Consider the following 13851-nt stretch of genomic DNA (forward strand, 5'->3'; position numbering starts at 1 on the left):
AACCGAGGAGGAGTGTTTTATCCGGCTTAGAAACCATTAAACGTTTAGAATTACTGCAAATTTAATTATCTCCCATTTAGGGCACTATAACAGGGATTTACTACCTCGCTATTGCCAGGATAAGCATATAGAAAGAACCTGAACCGTGCACGTGCGATACATGCGGTAAGAACACGTGGTTGTCTTTCTCAGTTGAGTTCGAGATGTCGAGCGAGGAAGAAGGCGGAGACCTATTTCTAACTCAAAGAAAGTTTGTGGAAACTAAGGATGTCAGTGACGACGCAGATGATTTTCACTTTCGTTTTGCATCTCCATTGTCTGAAGAAGAACTTCAGAAGAAACTCGACGTATGTGTTCCCCAAAAGACCAAATACAAGAACGACTGGGCCGTTGGCGTATTTAGAAGGTGGCAAGAGGAAAGGCGTCAGCGTTCCATTGCAGAAAATTTCATGAAACCGCTTGGTGCATTAAAAGATGACTTCGAAAATATGGATGCAAGTGATATGAATATGGCATTGAAATACTTCTTGGTTGAAGCTAGGAAGGCAGATGGTAGTATGTATCCCTCGGTCACCATGCATGGTCTTTATACTGCGTTAGCTTCATCTTTGAAACTTGGAGGAAGTAAGTTTAATTTAATGCAAGATGATGCCTTTGCTGATGCTAGAAAATCTCTGGACGCAGTAATGCATGAACGAAGTAGTGCAGGTCTGGGAGCAGACGTAAGAAAGCATACAGAAGCAATATCAAGGGAGGAAGAAAACTGTCTCTGGGAAAAGGGATGTCTCGGAGAGAGTAATCCACAACAACTCTTGGACACCATAGTTTATCTGACAGGTAAGAATCAGTTTTCCTTCTTCTGTGGTGATTATGTCAAATGCACATATTATAAGTCTAACTGTAATCCGTTTTATAATACTGATGCTATCGTCTCACAATCTTAAATTGTCAATCTTCAGGTCTTTTTTTAACATTGTCATGTGTAATGTTAGTAGGCATTCATTTTGACAACAGCTTCTGCAAACATAACATTGTGAATTTAAATTCGTATTTCTTATTATAAACGTAGGACTCTACTTTGCACTACGCGGTGGCAAGGAACACCAAGCTCTGCGCTTGCATCAGAACCCCCAGATTACCGGACCATTTGTGGACAACAATGGTAGACGGTATTTTAAGTATAGAGAGGATGTTTCCAAGACTAATACAGGGGGTATTAGAGATCGCAAGTTGGAGAGAAAAGAAGTGCGGGCTTACGTAAAACATTGACAATCCAGGACAATGCTACGTGAGGCTATTTGAGAAATACAAAATGTTGTGGTAAGCACGGGAAATTTGAGTAATTAACCACAAAAGCTTAGTGTTTCAAACTGAATTCAAAATGTTATATTCTATCCTGCAAAAATTGTTTCCTAATATGACAAGTAATACTTATTGAAAATATGATTTCAGCCCTCCTACAGATTCCAGGTGTAATGCCTTTTATTACACGCCACTAAAGAAGTCGAAGGAGGGGAAGTTTTATATGGAAAGCCAGTTGGTCATAACACTTTGCAAGGTACAGTCAAGCGTCTGTGCCAAACTGCAGGTGTTTCTGGGAACAAAACTAATCACTCACTGCGAGCGACAGCTGCAACCAGACAGTATGAAGCGGAAGTAAGCGAGCAGCAGATTTGCGAACAAACTGGTAAGTTTAGTTCAATGTATAGGACAGTCCTTTATCAATATTTTATGATTATCACTGTTTCGAATATTATATGTGAATAAAATTAAAAGGCCTTTAACAAACGTATAGAAATGGTTAATTTTTACTATAAAAATGTATTTTGATGTAGCCATATTTTCCAAAGAGGCTTAATGCTTTATAGATGTTTAGAACGTACGGTTGTATACTTTGTTGTAATTAACGATAACAAATATTTTTTAGGGCACCGGAGTAGTGCTGTCCGCATCTACAAACGCACCAGTGACGATCTAAAGTCCAAGGCTTCAGACATTATCGGAAGGAAGATTCCTAAAAAGACGGAGACAGTGTCTTGTGCGCCACCAACTTCAGTGACTGAGACAACTACTTCCGCAACTGAGACAGCTACTTCTGCAGGTACTTCGGCAGGTACCTCTGTAGACTCAACGACTGAGGCAAGTCTGGAAGGTCTATCCCCAAAAGGGTCTCTCTACTTTACATTTAACTTTCATTAAAGGATGTTACTGGATGTTGTTTTCTGTTGTCTTTGTGCAGAAGTCCGGGTATGTGCCTTAAAGTAAGACCCTGTGATGAAAAATCAGTGTGTATCGGGAATGTGTTTTTTTCAGTGGCACGACCTGGTATTGAGGTCTTACCTTTTTACAAAGACCCTGGGATGACGTTTTACTAAATTTACAAAAACCTCATCCCAGGGTTTTGGTAAAAATGTAAAACCTCTTCCCAGGTTTTACTATTGGCAGAAAACACATCTTTTCATAATGGCGATACCCACAAAATAGGTTTCTAATAGCTGTTGATTGTCATGTTCATCAAGAAATAACCCTCTTGTGGCATTACAGTCAATGGGATTTACCTTGAAACATGCCATGGTCACTGTCCTTACATTGCAGTCCCTTCTCATTTTAATCTTCCTATTGGGAGTTGCCATCAGAAGATTTCTGATATTAACAGTCCTGTACTGGTCTATTGGAAATAACAAATGGTTCAAGATGCTTTTTCATTCCAATTACTTAACTTAACAAATGTTGAACTCAGAACAAGATAGAAGCACCAATGAACATTACTAATCTCCAAATAGTAGGTTGCATTCGTCCTCGATTATATGTTGATATGCCAGTGCTCAACACCACAGATGTTTCTGTAGGTAAGGCAGTCATCACCTTACCTTCATCGTATGCCTTATCCCTCTGTACAGCTTGGTGTTTGAATCCTATTTCTGCATATGTTCTCATCATTGGTACATGTTGCCAGTTGTCTCTGTTAAACATGAAGCGACACTGCCAGCTATTTCACTTTACCCATCCATCTTTTATCATGTAACTATCTATGATTCTATTTTGTTTATGGAAATTTCGGGACGAAATTTTAGAAGGACCCGGGGACACTATTAATATGGGGAGAAATCAACAAAGTTTGACAATTTTTTTATTACGTTAAATGCCACATATTAAAAATTGGAAATTGTGAATATATATTACAGCTAACGACCACGTTCCATTATCTTTAGACTCCAATGGGTCAACCCGATAACACATACCGGACAGGACACGCATCTCTCATGGGGCTGGTCAGGTAGAGTTAGGCAAACAAATGTAAGACGTTAATATCTTTATCTGTATCTACACCTAGTTTTCGACACTCTCTATCACGTCAAAAGTATAGTGAAACATATTGAAGTTTTAACTGAGTTTTATACATAAATGATATAAAGGTTATAGTCCAGACGCCCTTCGGTGCATGATATAAATTAGATTTGGTTCAAAACATTAATTAAAACGGCGATAGACTGGCCTAAACCATTCTCCAAATGAAATCAAATATGTTTACTGTCCAGCGAGAAAATGTCAGCTGCTTTATAACAACTTCAGGTTTGGCATGGACAGTGCTCACTCCCTGGGAACGTATTTAAATCCCGAGCAACATCCTTCCACAAACACCACCTATGACACAATGGTCATGATAGACCAAGTACTATTGTCGGGGATGGAGATTCGAACTAACCTTTAATTTGTACCTTGTAGCGAACATAGAGAACTAGCAAGCATTGCTTTCATATAATAGCATTACCATGTAAAAGGTGTAGAGTGTTATTGAGACTGGCTGGATTTGTCAGCAAGCATCCAAGACATATGCAACGGAGTAAAGTTGGGTTTACCTAGACCACCCTTGTATAATAAATATATAATGTTATCATGCACGTGTAATATATACTTGGGTCCTATCGATTTGATAGATGGAAGGCAAAACTCAACAAAAAATTGTTGAAAAACGGTCGAAAGGATACATGTTGGTTTCAGAACGTTCCCCGGGACCAAGTGTCCAATGTTTCCAGTTCTGCTACTTAACACGCCAACAGTTGAGTAACGACTCTCCTTGGATGACGAACATAGTTGCTGGTGTAACGGCTGTAGCCGACGCAACGTCCTTGCTCCCTTGTTAATGCTATTAGCTGGCAAGATAGTGTGTTAGATTTCAACATATCAAATCATGCCAATGGTCTATGACATACGATGATGAGACAGTGTGCCCGACCAATATCGAGAGTTATTTTGTAACATGTGAGCCAGTTTAAAACAATGTGCAATAAAAGATGTTGGGGATCTCCGTTACTACAAACTATAGTTTTTACACGTGCACATATCTTTAGCCACATCATCAATTTAATATTTCATATTGTTTTGTTATCTTTAAATTGGCCCAACACACACTCTACATACGTTACATACGGTTAATTAACATTTAAAGATGACGCTGAGATTAAGGGTCATTCCCAGGATGCTTTATAATGAGAGGGGAAATGCGGAATGTTCACTGAATACTTGTGTGGAGGACATTTCCAATTTTGACGCGTCAGTGACAAACCTGATGTCCGATGCATTTCCCTATTTTGTCTTGTACCATATGGTCCAATGTCTATGTTCAGGTGAACAAATTACTTGCCTTTGCATAGGTTGTGACGGGTGCCACCGGTGGGGCAGGATACACTCACCTTTTCGCGAACACCTGGTATCATCACTATTTGATAGTGATTCATGGACGGCTCATGATATGGTCGGAAATGTACATTCGACTCTTTGGGCAGATGTTTCTGATGAATATGAAAAGGGTTTGGTTGCTTTTATTTGCTCAATTAAAACTGAAGCTGTGTCTTATGAAAATCAACATTTTGCTGCCGTAACTAGGCAATAAAACTTAAATATGTGTCACGAATAGCCAATTATGCAATTTCATACTTGACGGAAACCATTTGTAGCAGACTGTTAATTAATTTTTGAAGTCGGTGCTGTTTTATTATCTAAATGTAGTATATAAAGAGACAGGTCATTTGATTAATGTTCATCTTTGCCAACTGTCTATTCATTTGTTTCATCCTCAACGAGATATAATACCATTAACTTTATGAAATAACCTTTCGAAGCAATTTGACCAATGACCACACTAAACTCGTTACAAGAGGATTCCTTTCAATTGGTACTCAACGCGCTCTGAATGGTATCTGATAAACGGCATTGAGAAGTATTGTCATGTGAATGCCTGATCAATAATGACTGCTGCTACAACGCTATCAAATTACTTTTCCTATCAGTAAATCTAGTGACGTATGTCGTTCTGGAAGACAGCAAGGTTCAATAAACAGTGTACTTTTCAGCAATTATATAAACTGATATCATGAGCTATTACTGTTAAGGGCACCAGGCCTATCATGTATTCCACGGGTTTATATCGGATCCAAAACAATGGAAAGCTCAATTGGATGTCGAATCCAGCGCTAATCAACTTTGTTTCCGCTTTTTTGGACACATCCGGTGAACACTTACTTTCACCAGACGATTTATCGCATACTTGGAATGTAGACACCTCTTCTGACTGAGCTATGAGAAGAAGCGGTTATTGGAAAATAATCAACACAACCTCCCACGCAGAGATTTTAAGGGCTTGGGTAAATTATAGGCCTTCGCTGAGGTAGAAATCATTTGCATTCTTCGTGAATGAGAAAAACTGTAGTTGCTTCAATCTATGGCAGTTTACTTTTTGCCTACACTGTCTTCATTCGTTCAAAATACCAGATATAGTATATAACATAGTTCAAACCATATAAACCATTAATTGTTTTGAAGTTATGTTCTTTCATTTTTGTGCTGAAATGCACCATTATTAATACGCTCTTTTTACCTTTCAGGTATGAATTATGTGTTTAAATTTGTAATTCGTAATACCTTTATCATCATTGAAGAACAATTAAGAATGTATTTCTAACTGATTATGTTATATCCATTGCTGTAAAAAAAATTAAAAAATTATTTTAAAAAAGTAAATGTAACAAATTTACAAACCTGCCTGATCCTATTTTTCCCCACTTTCATATATAAGAAACGATCATGTTGTGAATATAGATCAATCATGAAACCTTATGTTACCCATTTGATTGACAAGTGTTTTAACTGTCATGTCCTTATGGCGTTGTGGCAAATGTAGTCATATCGCTGTGTTCTTCGATGTCCAACAAAACCCATCCGACAAAAAATTGATAAAACAAGTTGTGAATAATCACCTGTGTCAATAAGGATCAATACCTTTTCCTGGTCTTTTACTTGTCAAACAATGATCACACTTGAAACATAACCATGCGCACGCGCGTGCGTGTGTGTTTGTGTGTATGTGTGTGCGTGTGTTTGTGTTTGTACCTGCGTATATACCTAGGTACACAGGTTAGTAATATGTATTGTGCTAGAGGTAGGGCAGGACGCTTACCCTTGTCACGACGACCTGGTGTCTTCACTATTTTTTAGCCATCCAATCATATAATTTTCATCGCCATTTTACCTTTTGCCAGTGAAATCTGTTTCGCCGGATAATTGAGACTGCTTATTGGCTGGCATTAGCGTTTTATATGTATTGATCTCACTTTGATAAATGTCTACGAGACTGGTGAGACTTGACACGTTAGTACAAGAACACATTGGGTTTTTTTTCCAGATGATCACAAGAACCTAGTCATGCCCTATGATGCAAAGAAACAGAGGAACGGGTAGTCCCATAACTATTGACATGGAACGGTCTTTAGATAATCGATTTCGCTTTCAGTATAAGTAAACAAAATTCAAAATGTTTCGTTAATAAATTAATACAGGATACGAATTTGGAAAGTGTCCATTTTATATGCCACTATACAGTAAAAGGAGCTTAACTTTATTCAATGTGTCTTCATGTACGTATGACTGTGACGACGTCCATTGCCTTATGATGCCTGATGATGCAGCTACCTTGACATTCCATGGTTGTGATTTCCATACTGTAGCCCCAGCTGAGGAACTCGCTCCAGACAAATGGATAAACGTTGTAATTGGTTGAATGACACTCTTTGGCATAAAGCCAAGGCCGTTTCCTAAACCCGGAAAAGAAAAACATCGTTAGGACCTTTGGGATACTTTGCGAAATTCTAAGCATTCCTTCTGTCAACATCCACTATTAGCATATTCATGTCATGACCATTAGGCACTTATAATGGTCAGATAAAATACAAAGTTAGAATTATAAAGGTCAATAAATCAGTAGTAAAAGTCCACATGAATATGTCACTTCTTTGCGTGTGGTGAATATTTCTTAACTGAAATAATAACAGTGCAGCCTTATGACTTGTTTCACTAGGCGATTTCACAACCTGGGTGTCGTTTAAAAAAGCCTTATAGGACATTAGTTTGCGCTGTTCTGTCGTCATTTATTAAAGCTTTGTCATTTTATCCTTGTTACGGTCATCGTCACAGTCCGCCTGACGTCGGCAGAACATATTCAGGCTGTGAAACATTTTGAAATGATCTTATAGCTTTACATACACTAGATAAACTGCATTTATGTAAACTTCTTTTTCTTTTAAAGGTTCTGAAGACTCGCTCGGATTACCGCTGCATTGAATTAAGTTTCAAAAATATGTAATTCACACTTAAGGCTTTAGCCCCCATCCATCAGCTGTATCCGCCAAATGTTAATGAGGTAAAATGTTCACGGTTTGAATGACATTATGCAATTTAAGCTGATGCAGATGAAAGTGTTGCAAATGTTGAATCATAAATTCAAGCGAGTAATTGCATATGCCATAATGGTCATTGCACATATAATTATGTAAAAGGTGCGTATCGTCAACAATGACATTCTCAGAAATAATTATAAGGTTCTGCGTGACATGGATACCTAATGATCCTGAGATTCTGTTCACGAATCTGATAACAATGTTCATGTATTAACGTGCCACACCCTTCTGTGAGACAATGGTATCTTTTGCTATATCGTCAGAGACCACGTCATGTACTTACACCATGTCTTTGGACTGACGTCTGTATTTATCGTGTGGTTGTGTAAGAGGTGTTACTTGTTGCCAGCAAACATTTGTATATGTCATCGGGTGTGTGAGAACACATTTATACAAGGATTTAATGGATTTATCCTGTGTTGCCGGCATTTGCCTCAGGCAGTAACAGTCAAATAACAACTCAGTCGCGTTTGTCACCTATGCCACAGCTAACTCGCATTTTCTCTCATGCCTCATTCTCACATTCACTCTCGTATTCTTTAAGCACGATTGCCATGCATGTCTCGACGTTTCTCCAAGGCCTCCACAGAAACTCATTCAGAATGTAAATCCTATATTTCCAATGACATGGTGTGCTTCAGTTACAATTCGAGCTATCGATCTTCCACTGTATTTCTAATTCTATGATGCTTCGCTAAAAACACATAGGCGCCGACTGTACTTTATCCTGGGATAAACTTATTAAGTTTCGTCATAAAGGGCACACGTCATGACGCTGTTCAAATTACCTCCCTCCTGATCTAACGTATCCGTGGTAACATCGTTCTTTCATTACTGTCAATAAAGATGGCACAGCCACATCAATTATCGATGAATAGTTTTATACTTGTCGAATAATTTCATCATAATTATGTTATTACCTGGGATGAAATATGGCAAGATGACGTCAACCATTTCTAACCAGAGACCATAAAATAGGTCTTTGCCCTAACATATTAAAACCACTGTATCCGTGCCACAAAATCGTCCTAAGCGGGAGTTGGTGCCCAAAGGACTTATGTCTGCCTATGGACACAGGCATGAAAAATCCTTGAAATTTTTTTTGACATATGTACACCTGCTGCTCAGTGTATGGCATTTAGCAACATACTGCAGTCAAATAGAACGACCGTTGTAGGTCTTCCTCCGCCATGTTCGTCCCACGGTCATGCAATATCACGGCCGTCGATTCAAGCCGGTTTGTGGTATCACATTGCGCAACCAACCCGGTAAACGCGGTATTTCATGGCTTGCAGTTGCTGCTGTCTGCTAACATAAGTGGTGGAAACAACTTTTGAGACAGAAATCACGTCAAGTCACAATAACCAGAGACACCGAACGTCGGACATGTTTACATGTGTTAGCTCGGCCCCATAATGGACTTGTGGAGTGTTTCGAGTCACATGTTAAAAATGAAGCCAGTTATTATGAAAATGTAAATATACAGAGAGGCATTAAAAACGCACACCAGTCAAAATCATGCGACACTGATAATATCACACATGATATAACATAAACAGATCATAAAACGTGTAATGGAGATCAATCTTGACAAAATGACGTTGTTTTTCTCAGGTTTTAATGCAAACCAATGAATGGAGAGCATCTCAAATAGAGGAGGTATGAAATCAAAGTTCAAAGTTCAATAACGTGTATGCCCACCTTGGGCGACAATGCATGTCTGAAGTCTGTTAGGCATTGATAAGCACAGTCTTGGAATAAACGCCTGTGGAATGGCCCTCCATTGCAACTGCAGAGTTTGAGTTAACTCAGCGACAGTCTGTGGTGGTTGCAACTGACGTCGAACCCTACGGCCAAGCTTGTCCCACAAATGTTCAATTGGATTCAAATCCGGCGATCGAGAAGGTCAATTTAACATCTGAACATTGTTTTGTTGCAAGAAATGAGGTCGGGCATTATCGTGTTGGAACACTAGCTGGTTAACGCCACGTCGACGTCCTCTCAGCAACGGTAAGTGCGCTGGTTGCAACACTGTGTCAATGTACCACTGGGCGTTGAGATTTCCACGAATCACAACCAAGTCAGAGCGAAAGTTGGCATTAATTGCACCCCATACAATGACACCTCCACCTCCAAAACGATTATGTTCGATGACGCAGTTTCGAGCAAAACGTTCATGGTTCCGTCTGTGTACACGGATGCGGCCATCTGGGAAACTGACGTTGAAGCGCGATTCATCTGAAAAGATGACATCTCTCCATTGCCTGGGAGCAAGAAGACCACCTTTAGTTGCCCAACGTTGACGTGCGAGACGGTGTGCGTGAGTCAAGCTCTGGCCACTATAGGGTCGACGGCACCGGATGTTTCGTGCAGCAAGGCGACGTCGGACTGTGCGATCACTGATTGGTCGTCCCCTTATTCCCATCATGCCAATGGCAGTCTGTCGTGCTGTTCTGAAGCGATCCCTAAGGTGACTCACAATTATGAGGTGGTCCTGCCTCCGTGACGTCACAGGCGGCGTTTCTGGTCGAGGACGGTCGGCAACACTCCCAGTTGTCCTGTGACGATGCTGCAGTCTGACAACAATTGATCGATGAAAATTGAAGTGCGCAGCAACGTCTTTCGGCGTCTGACCAGCTCCCAACATCCCTATGTCTCAGTGCGTTGCTTAACCGTGGCATCGTGAATACGCATGGTACCCTGTCCGCCCTGTGTTTTTTATAGGGCCCAAGTCCCCATTTTTCACGGGCATCATGACTTTTTCTGATCTTCCTGTTTTCCCACATTTCACCTTCATGGTTGCGTTTTAGTCGCCATGTTACTGCGTTCATGGCAGTTGGGATTAAAACTCAAACATTTGATGTTCGACATTGTTCTGTATACCCCTTTACTTCATGTAGAATAGGTCTTCAACAACCCATGCTTGCCGTAAAAGGCGACTATGCTTGTCGTAAAAGGCGACTAACGGGATCGGGTGGTCTGGCTCGCTGACTTGGTTGATGCAGGTCATCGATCCCAATTGCGTGGATCGAAGCTCATGATATCAATCACTGGATTGTCTGGTCCAGACTCGATTATTTACAGACCGCCGTCATATAGCTGGAATATTGCTGAGTGCGGCGTAAAACAACCAACCAAACAACCAACCAACTTTACTTCATGTCAGTTATTAGACACACAGACACAGATAACGCCGACTTTTAGCATGATAATGGGTGTGCGTTTTTAATGCCTCTCAGTATATAAATGCTTGTTATTGCTGCATGGGGTTCTTGATAATCACCCACTGATCGGATAAAAAAAAGTTTTACTTAGTTAAACCATAAACCACTAATTATATTCGTGTTTTTTATGTTAAAACGTCTTTTGTCTCTTAACGCAAGAGTACGGGCAGGTGGAACAGCCCGTCAGTTGCCCTGCGCGTGGATTTTCAATTTAAGGCCCCGCTCATACCAGGTTTCTTTAGAAACCCATCTCTAATAAAACAAAAGGTTAATCTTAAATTCGGCATCTAAGAATAGAAACAAAGTTTTCTCTACCCACGTGTGTCGTGTTATAAAATATAGTTTTGCCCTGAACTATTATAGCTAAAGCACGAGGACGCTTGCTTCCCAAGCACTTTGACATAATAGTTCAGGGCCTAAAATACTATATTACACTACACACGGGGATAGAGCAAACATTATTTCTTTAACTGAGATCCCTTGGATATACTAGTATATCGAAAATTATATCTTGTCTCAAAATACGGAGGACGTTAGTCTTTTGTCGGAGAATTATGTCATCTCTGTAAGTTTGTTGAAATAGGTATCGTGATTGAATACTTGAACTATCTACATGATAGATTATACCAGATGCTAAAACAATTATTGATAAATTCGTGAATAATAATAATATATTTTTAGATAGATATCAAATTATATTTTGTCCTTCAAATTCAATCGTTCATGAATATATGTCTTCATATTTCACAGGGACGGTGGGATAGCCTAGTGTTTAAAGCGTTCGTACCTAATGCCGAAGACACGGGTTCGATTCCTGCTATGGGTACAATGTGTGAAGCACATTTTTGGTGTTCCCCGCCGTGATATTGCTGGAATATTGCTAAGAGCGGCGTAAAACCATACCCACTCACTCACTCACTCATATTTCATAAATTGATCATCTTGCCATTTTTCGTGATTGCGACGCCCCCTTACTCTTAGCCTTATAAATTACATGTAAGCTGTTCTGTTTAAAGCGAGACGAACACACTTTTTCACCATTAATTATAAACTGTCCCTCCTCACAATCTGGGACTTCACATCTAAAGACATCTTAAGGCTCATTCATGTAAAAATTATCTTAAGACTTCAACTTCGATACAAGAAACGTGAGCATGTAAGTTTATCTTTATCTTAACTCAAACACGCGACTAGAATACAGATAATGCATAGCCCGACATTTATATGACCAATTATCTTCATTTGCTCCTCAAGGTAAGGACATATAGTTCGTCCCCGTGTAAATGCGATTCGGCTTTCTGACAGTAAGTTACGTTATCTGTTAAATCAACACCAACCGAGAAACCATGACACCGGTATGGCTTCGGGTCGCCTCGGCTGCCACGTGACAAGCGGCATACTTGGGATTCTCAACTCATGCTCCGTCGTTGCTATCTGTTACTTTCTCATGATATATGTTCTCTTGAGTAACAACCAGAACACAGAACATCTTTTACCGTTTACTTTATTTCTCACGTGCATACACTAAATATACTTACTTAATAATATGAAAGACTCGTAAATAGGCCATCTGTACGTAACAATATTTTCACGCTGCTACCGTAATAAAGCTAAAGAATTATCAAATTATCTGATATATATATATATTGACATTGGCACCGTTAAAATGCATTTCATTGCCTAGAATTAGTAGTTTGTATTTTATGATCAGAAACGAAAAGAAAAAAACAGACAAAATACTCAGAATCACGCGTCGCTGCACAAGACGCATTACATACAACAATACCGTGATATATACAAAATATACGCATTGCAAAATGCCGCCTTGTGTTGTAAGCTTCACATGTTCTACACCATCTTAAGGGAGTTCAAATAACAGATGCTTTGCATATTTGAATGGCAAGGATTGACAGTTCCTTCACAGAATATACGCGAAAGTTACTTCATTGCCTTGCAAACTACGCTTACATTATTTGGAATATCTCAATTAGAAGTTTTAACATATTGATTAATATATACATGTACACGTGCATGAAATATGTTTATGCAAGACACAAACGTTTACAATCAAGCAATCCAAAGAGCATTGAATAAGATACACGTGAAAACGGTCAGGGCGGTGCTTTGTTACCATCCTAATTATGTAAAATAAAGAATTGAGAGAATTGACTTCTTCAATTAATAGAGGCTAGGTCTTCATCCGTCAGTGTCAATATTAATGTCCACTATCCATGTGTAAGAGGGCGACGTATGTGACTTCAGTGGATTCAGTATAACTTCAATTGACCATTTCGGAATGAAAGGTAATATCATTTTCGTGATAATATACTGGCCAATAAATCTTCATTTGCAGCATATCCTCTCAAACGATAATGGCGTACAACAGAGCAATGTTCCACTTCATTTACCAAATAGATCCATTATTCCTTTTCGGGTGTGTATGATCAGCTACATGCTCTCACTATTTGGTTCTTCGAAGTCAATGGATCGGGCCAACAAGGCACCGTCGTTCATTGGGTCTTCTAGGGGCGAGTCTACATACGTTTTTCACTACTCCGTTAACACAAGCGTGTACGCAACGCCCAGGCGGAATATATCTACAACGGCCGCCTAATCCTCCGCAGTTTGCCTGCAAAATAAAAGCAATAATGTCAAAATTGTTTCTGCACAATCTTCAATCAACATGTGTCTACGGACACATATTAGGTAATGTTTTTTGTTTATTTGTACACTTGCTAAGTACATGTATTACTAAGACTATATTTACTAAACAACATCATTAATCTTGGTCAGTCTTAACCCAAACTCCTAAGAAGACTGACCCTCCTTTGTGGACGGTTTCTCTTAGTTTCAAACAGCTTACATTTATATTAGACTGTATCGACCATAAGAAA

General features: G+C 39.4%; 1 protein-coding gene across 1 annotated transcript; it reads left to right on the forward strand.

Moving 5' to 3' along the window:
• The first annotated feature begins 203 nt into the window (after nt 1-203).
• On the forward strand, nt 204-1269 carry LOC125374829 (uncharacterized protein KIAA1958-like). The gene is made up of 2 exons (XM_048386492.1): nt 204-837; nt 1070-1269. The coding sequence occupies exons 1-2, from the start codon at nt 204-206 to the stop codon at nt 1267-1269; spliced, it is 834 nt and encodes a 277-aa protein (XP_048242449.1).
• Nucleotides 1270-13851: the final 12582 nt, after the last annotated feature.

This window comes from Haliotis rufescens, unplaced genomic scaffold, assembly GCF_023055435.1.
Source record: "Haliotis rufescens isolate VD_foot unplaced genomic scaffold, xgHalRufe1.0.p SCAF_6, whole genome shotgun sequence".
Lineage (NCBI taxonomy): Eukaryota > Metazoa > Mollusca > Gastropoda > Lepetellida > Haliotidae > Haliotis > Haliotis rufescens.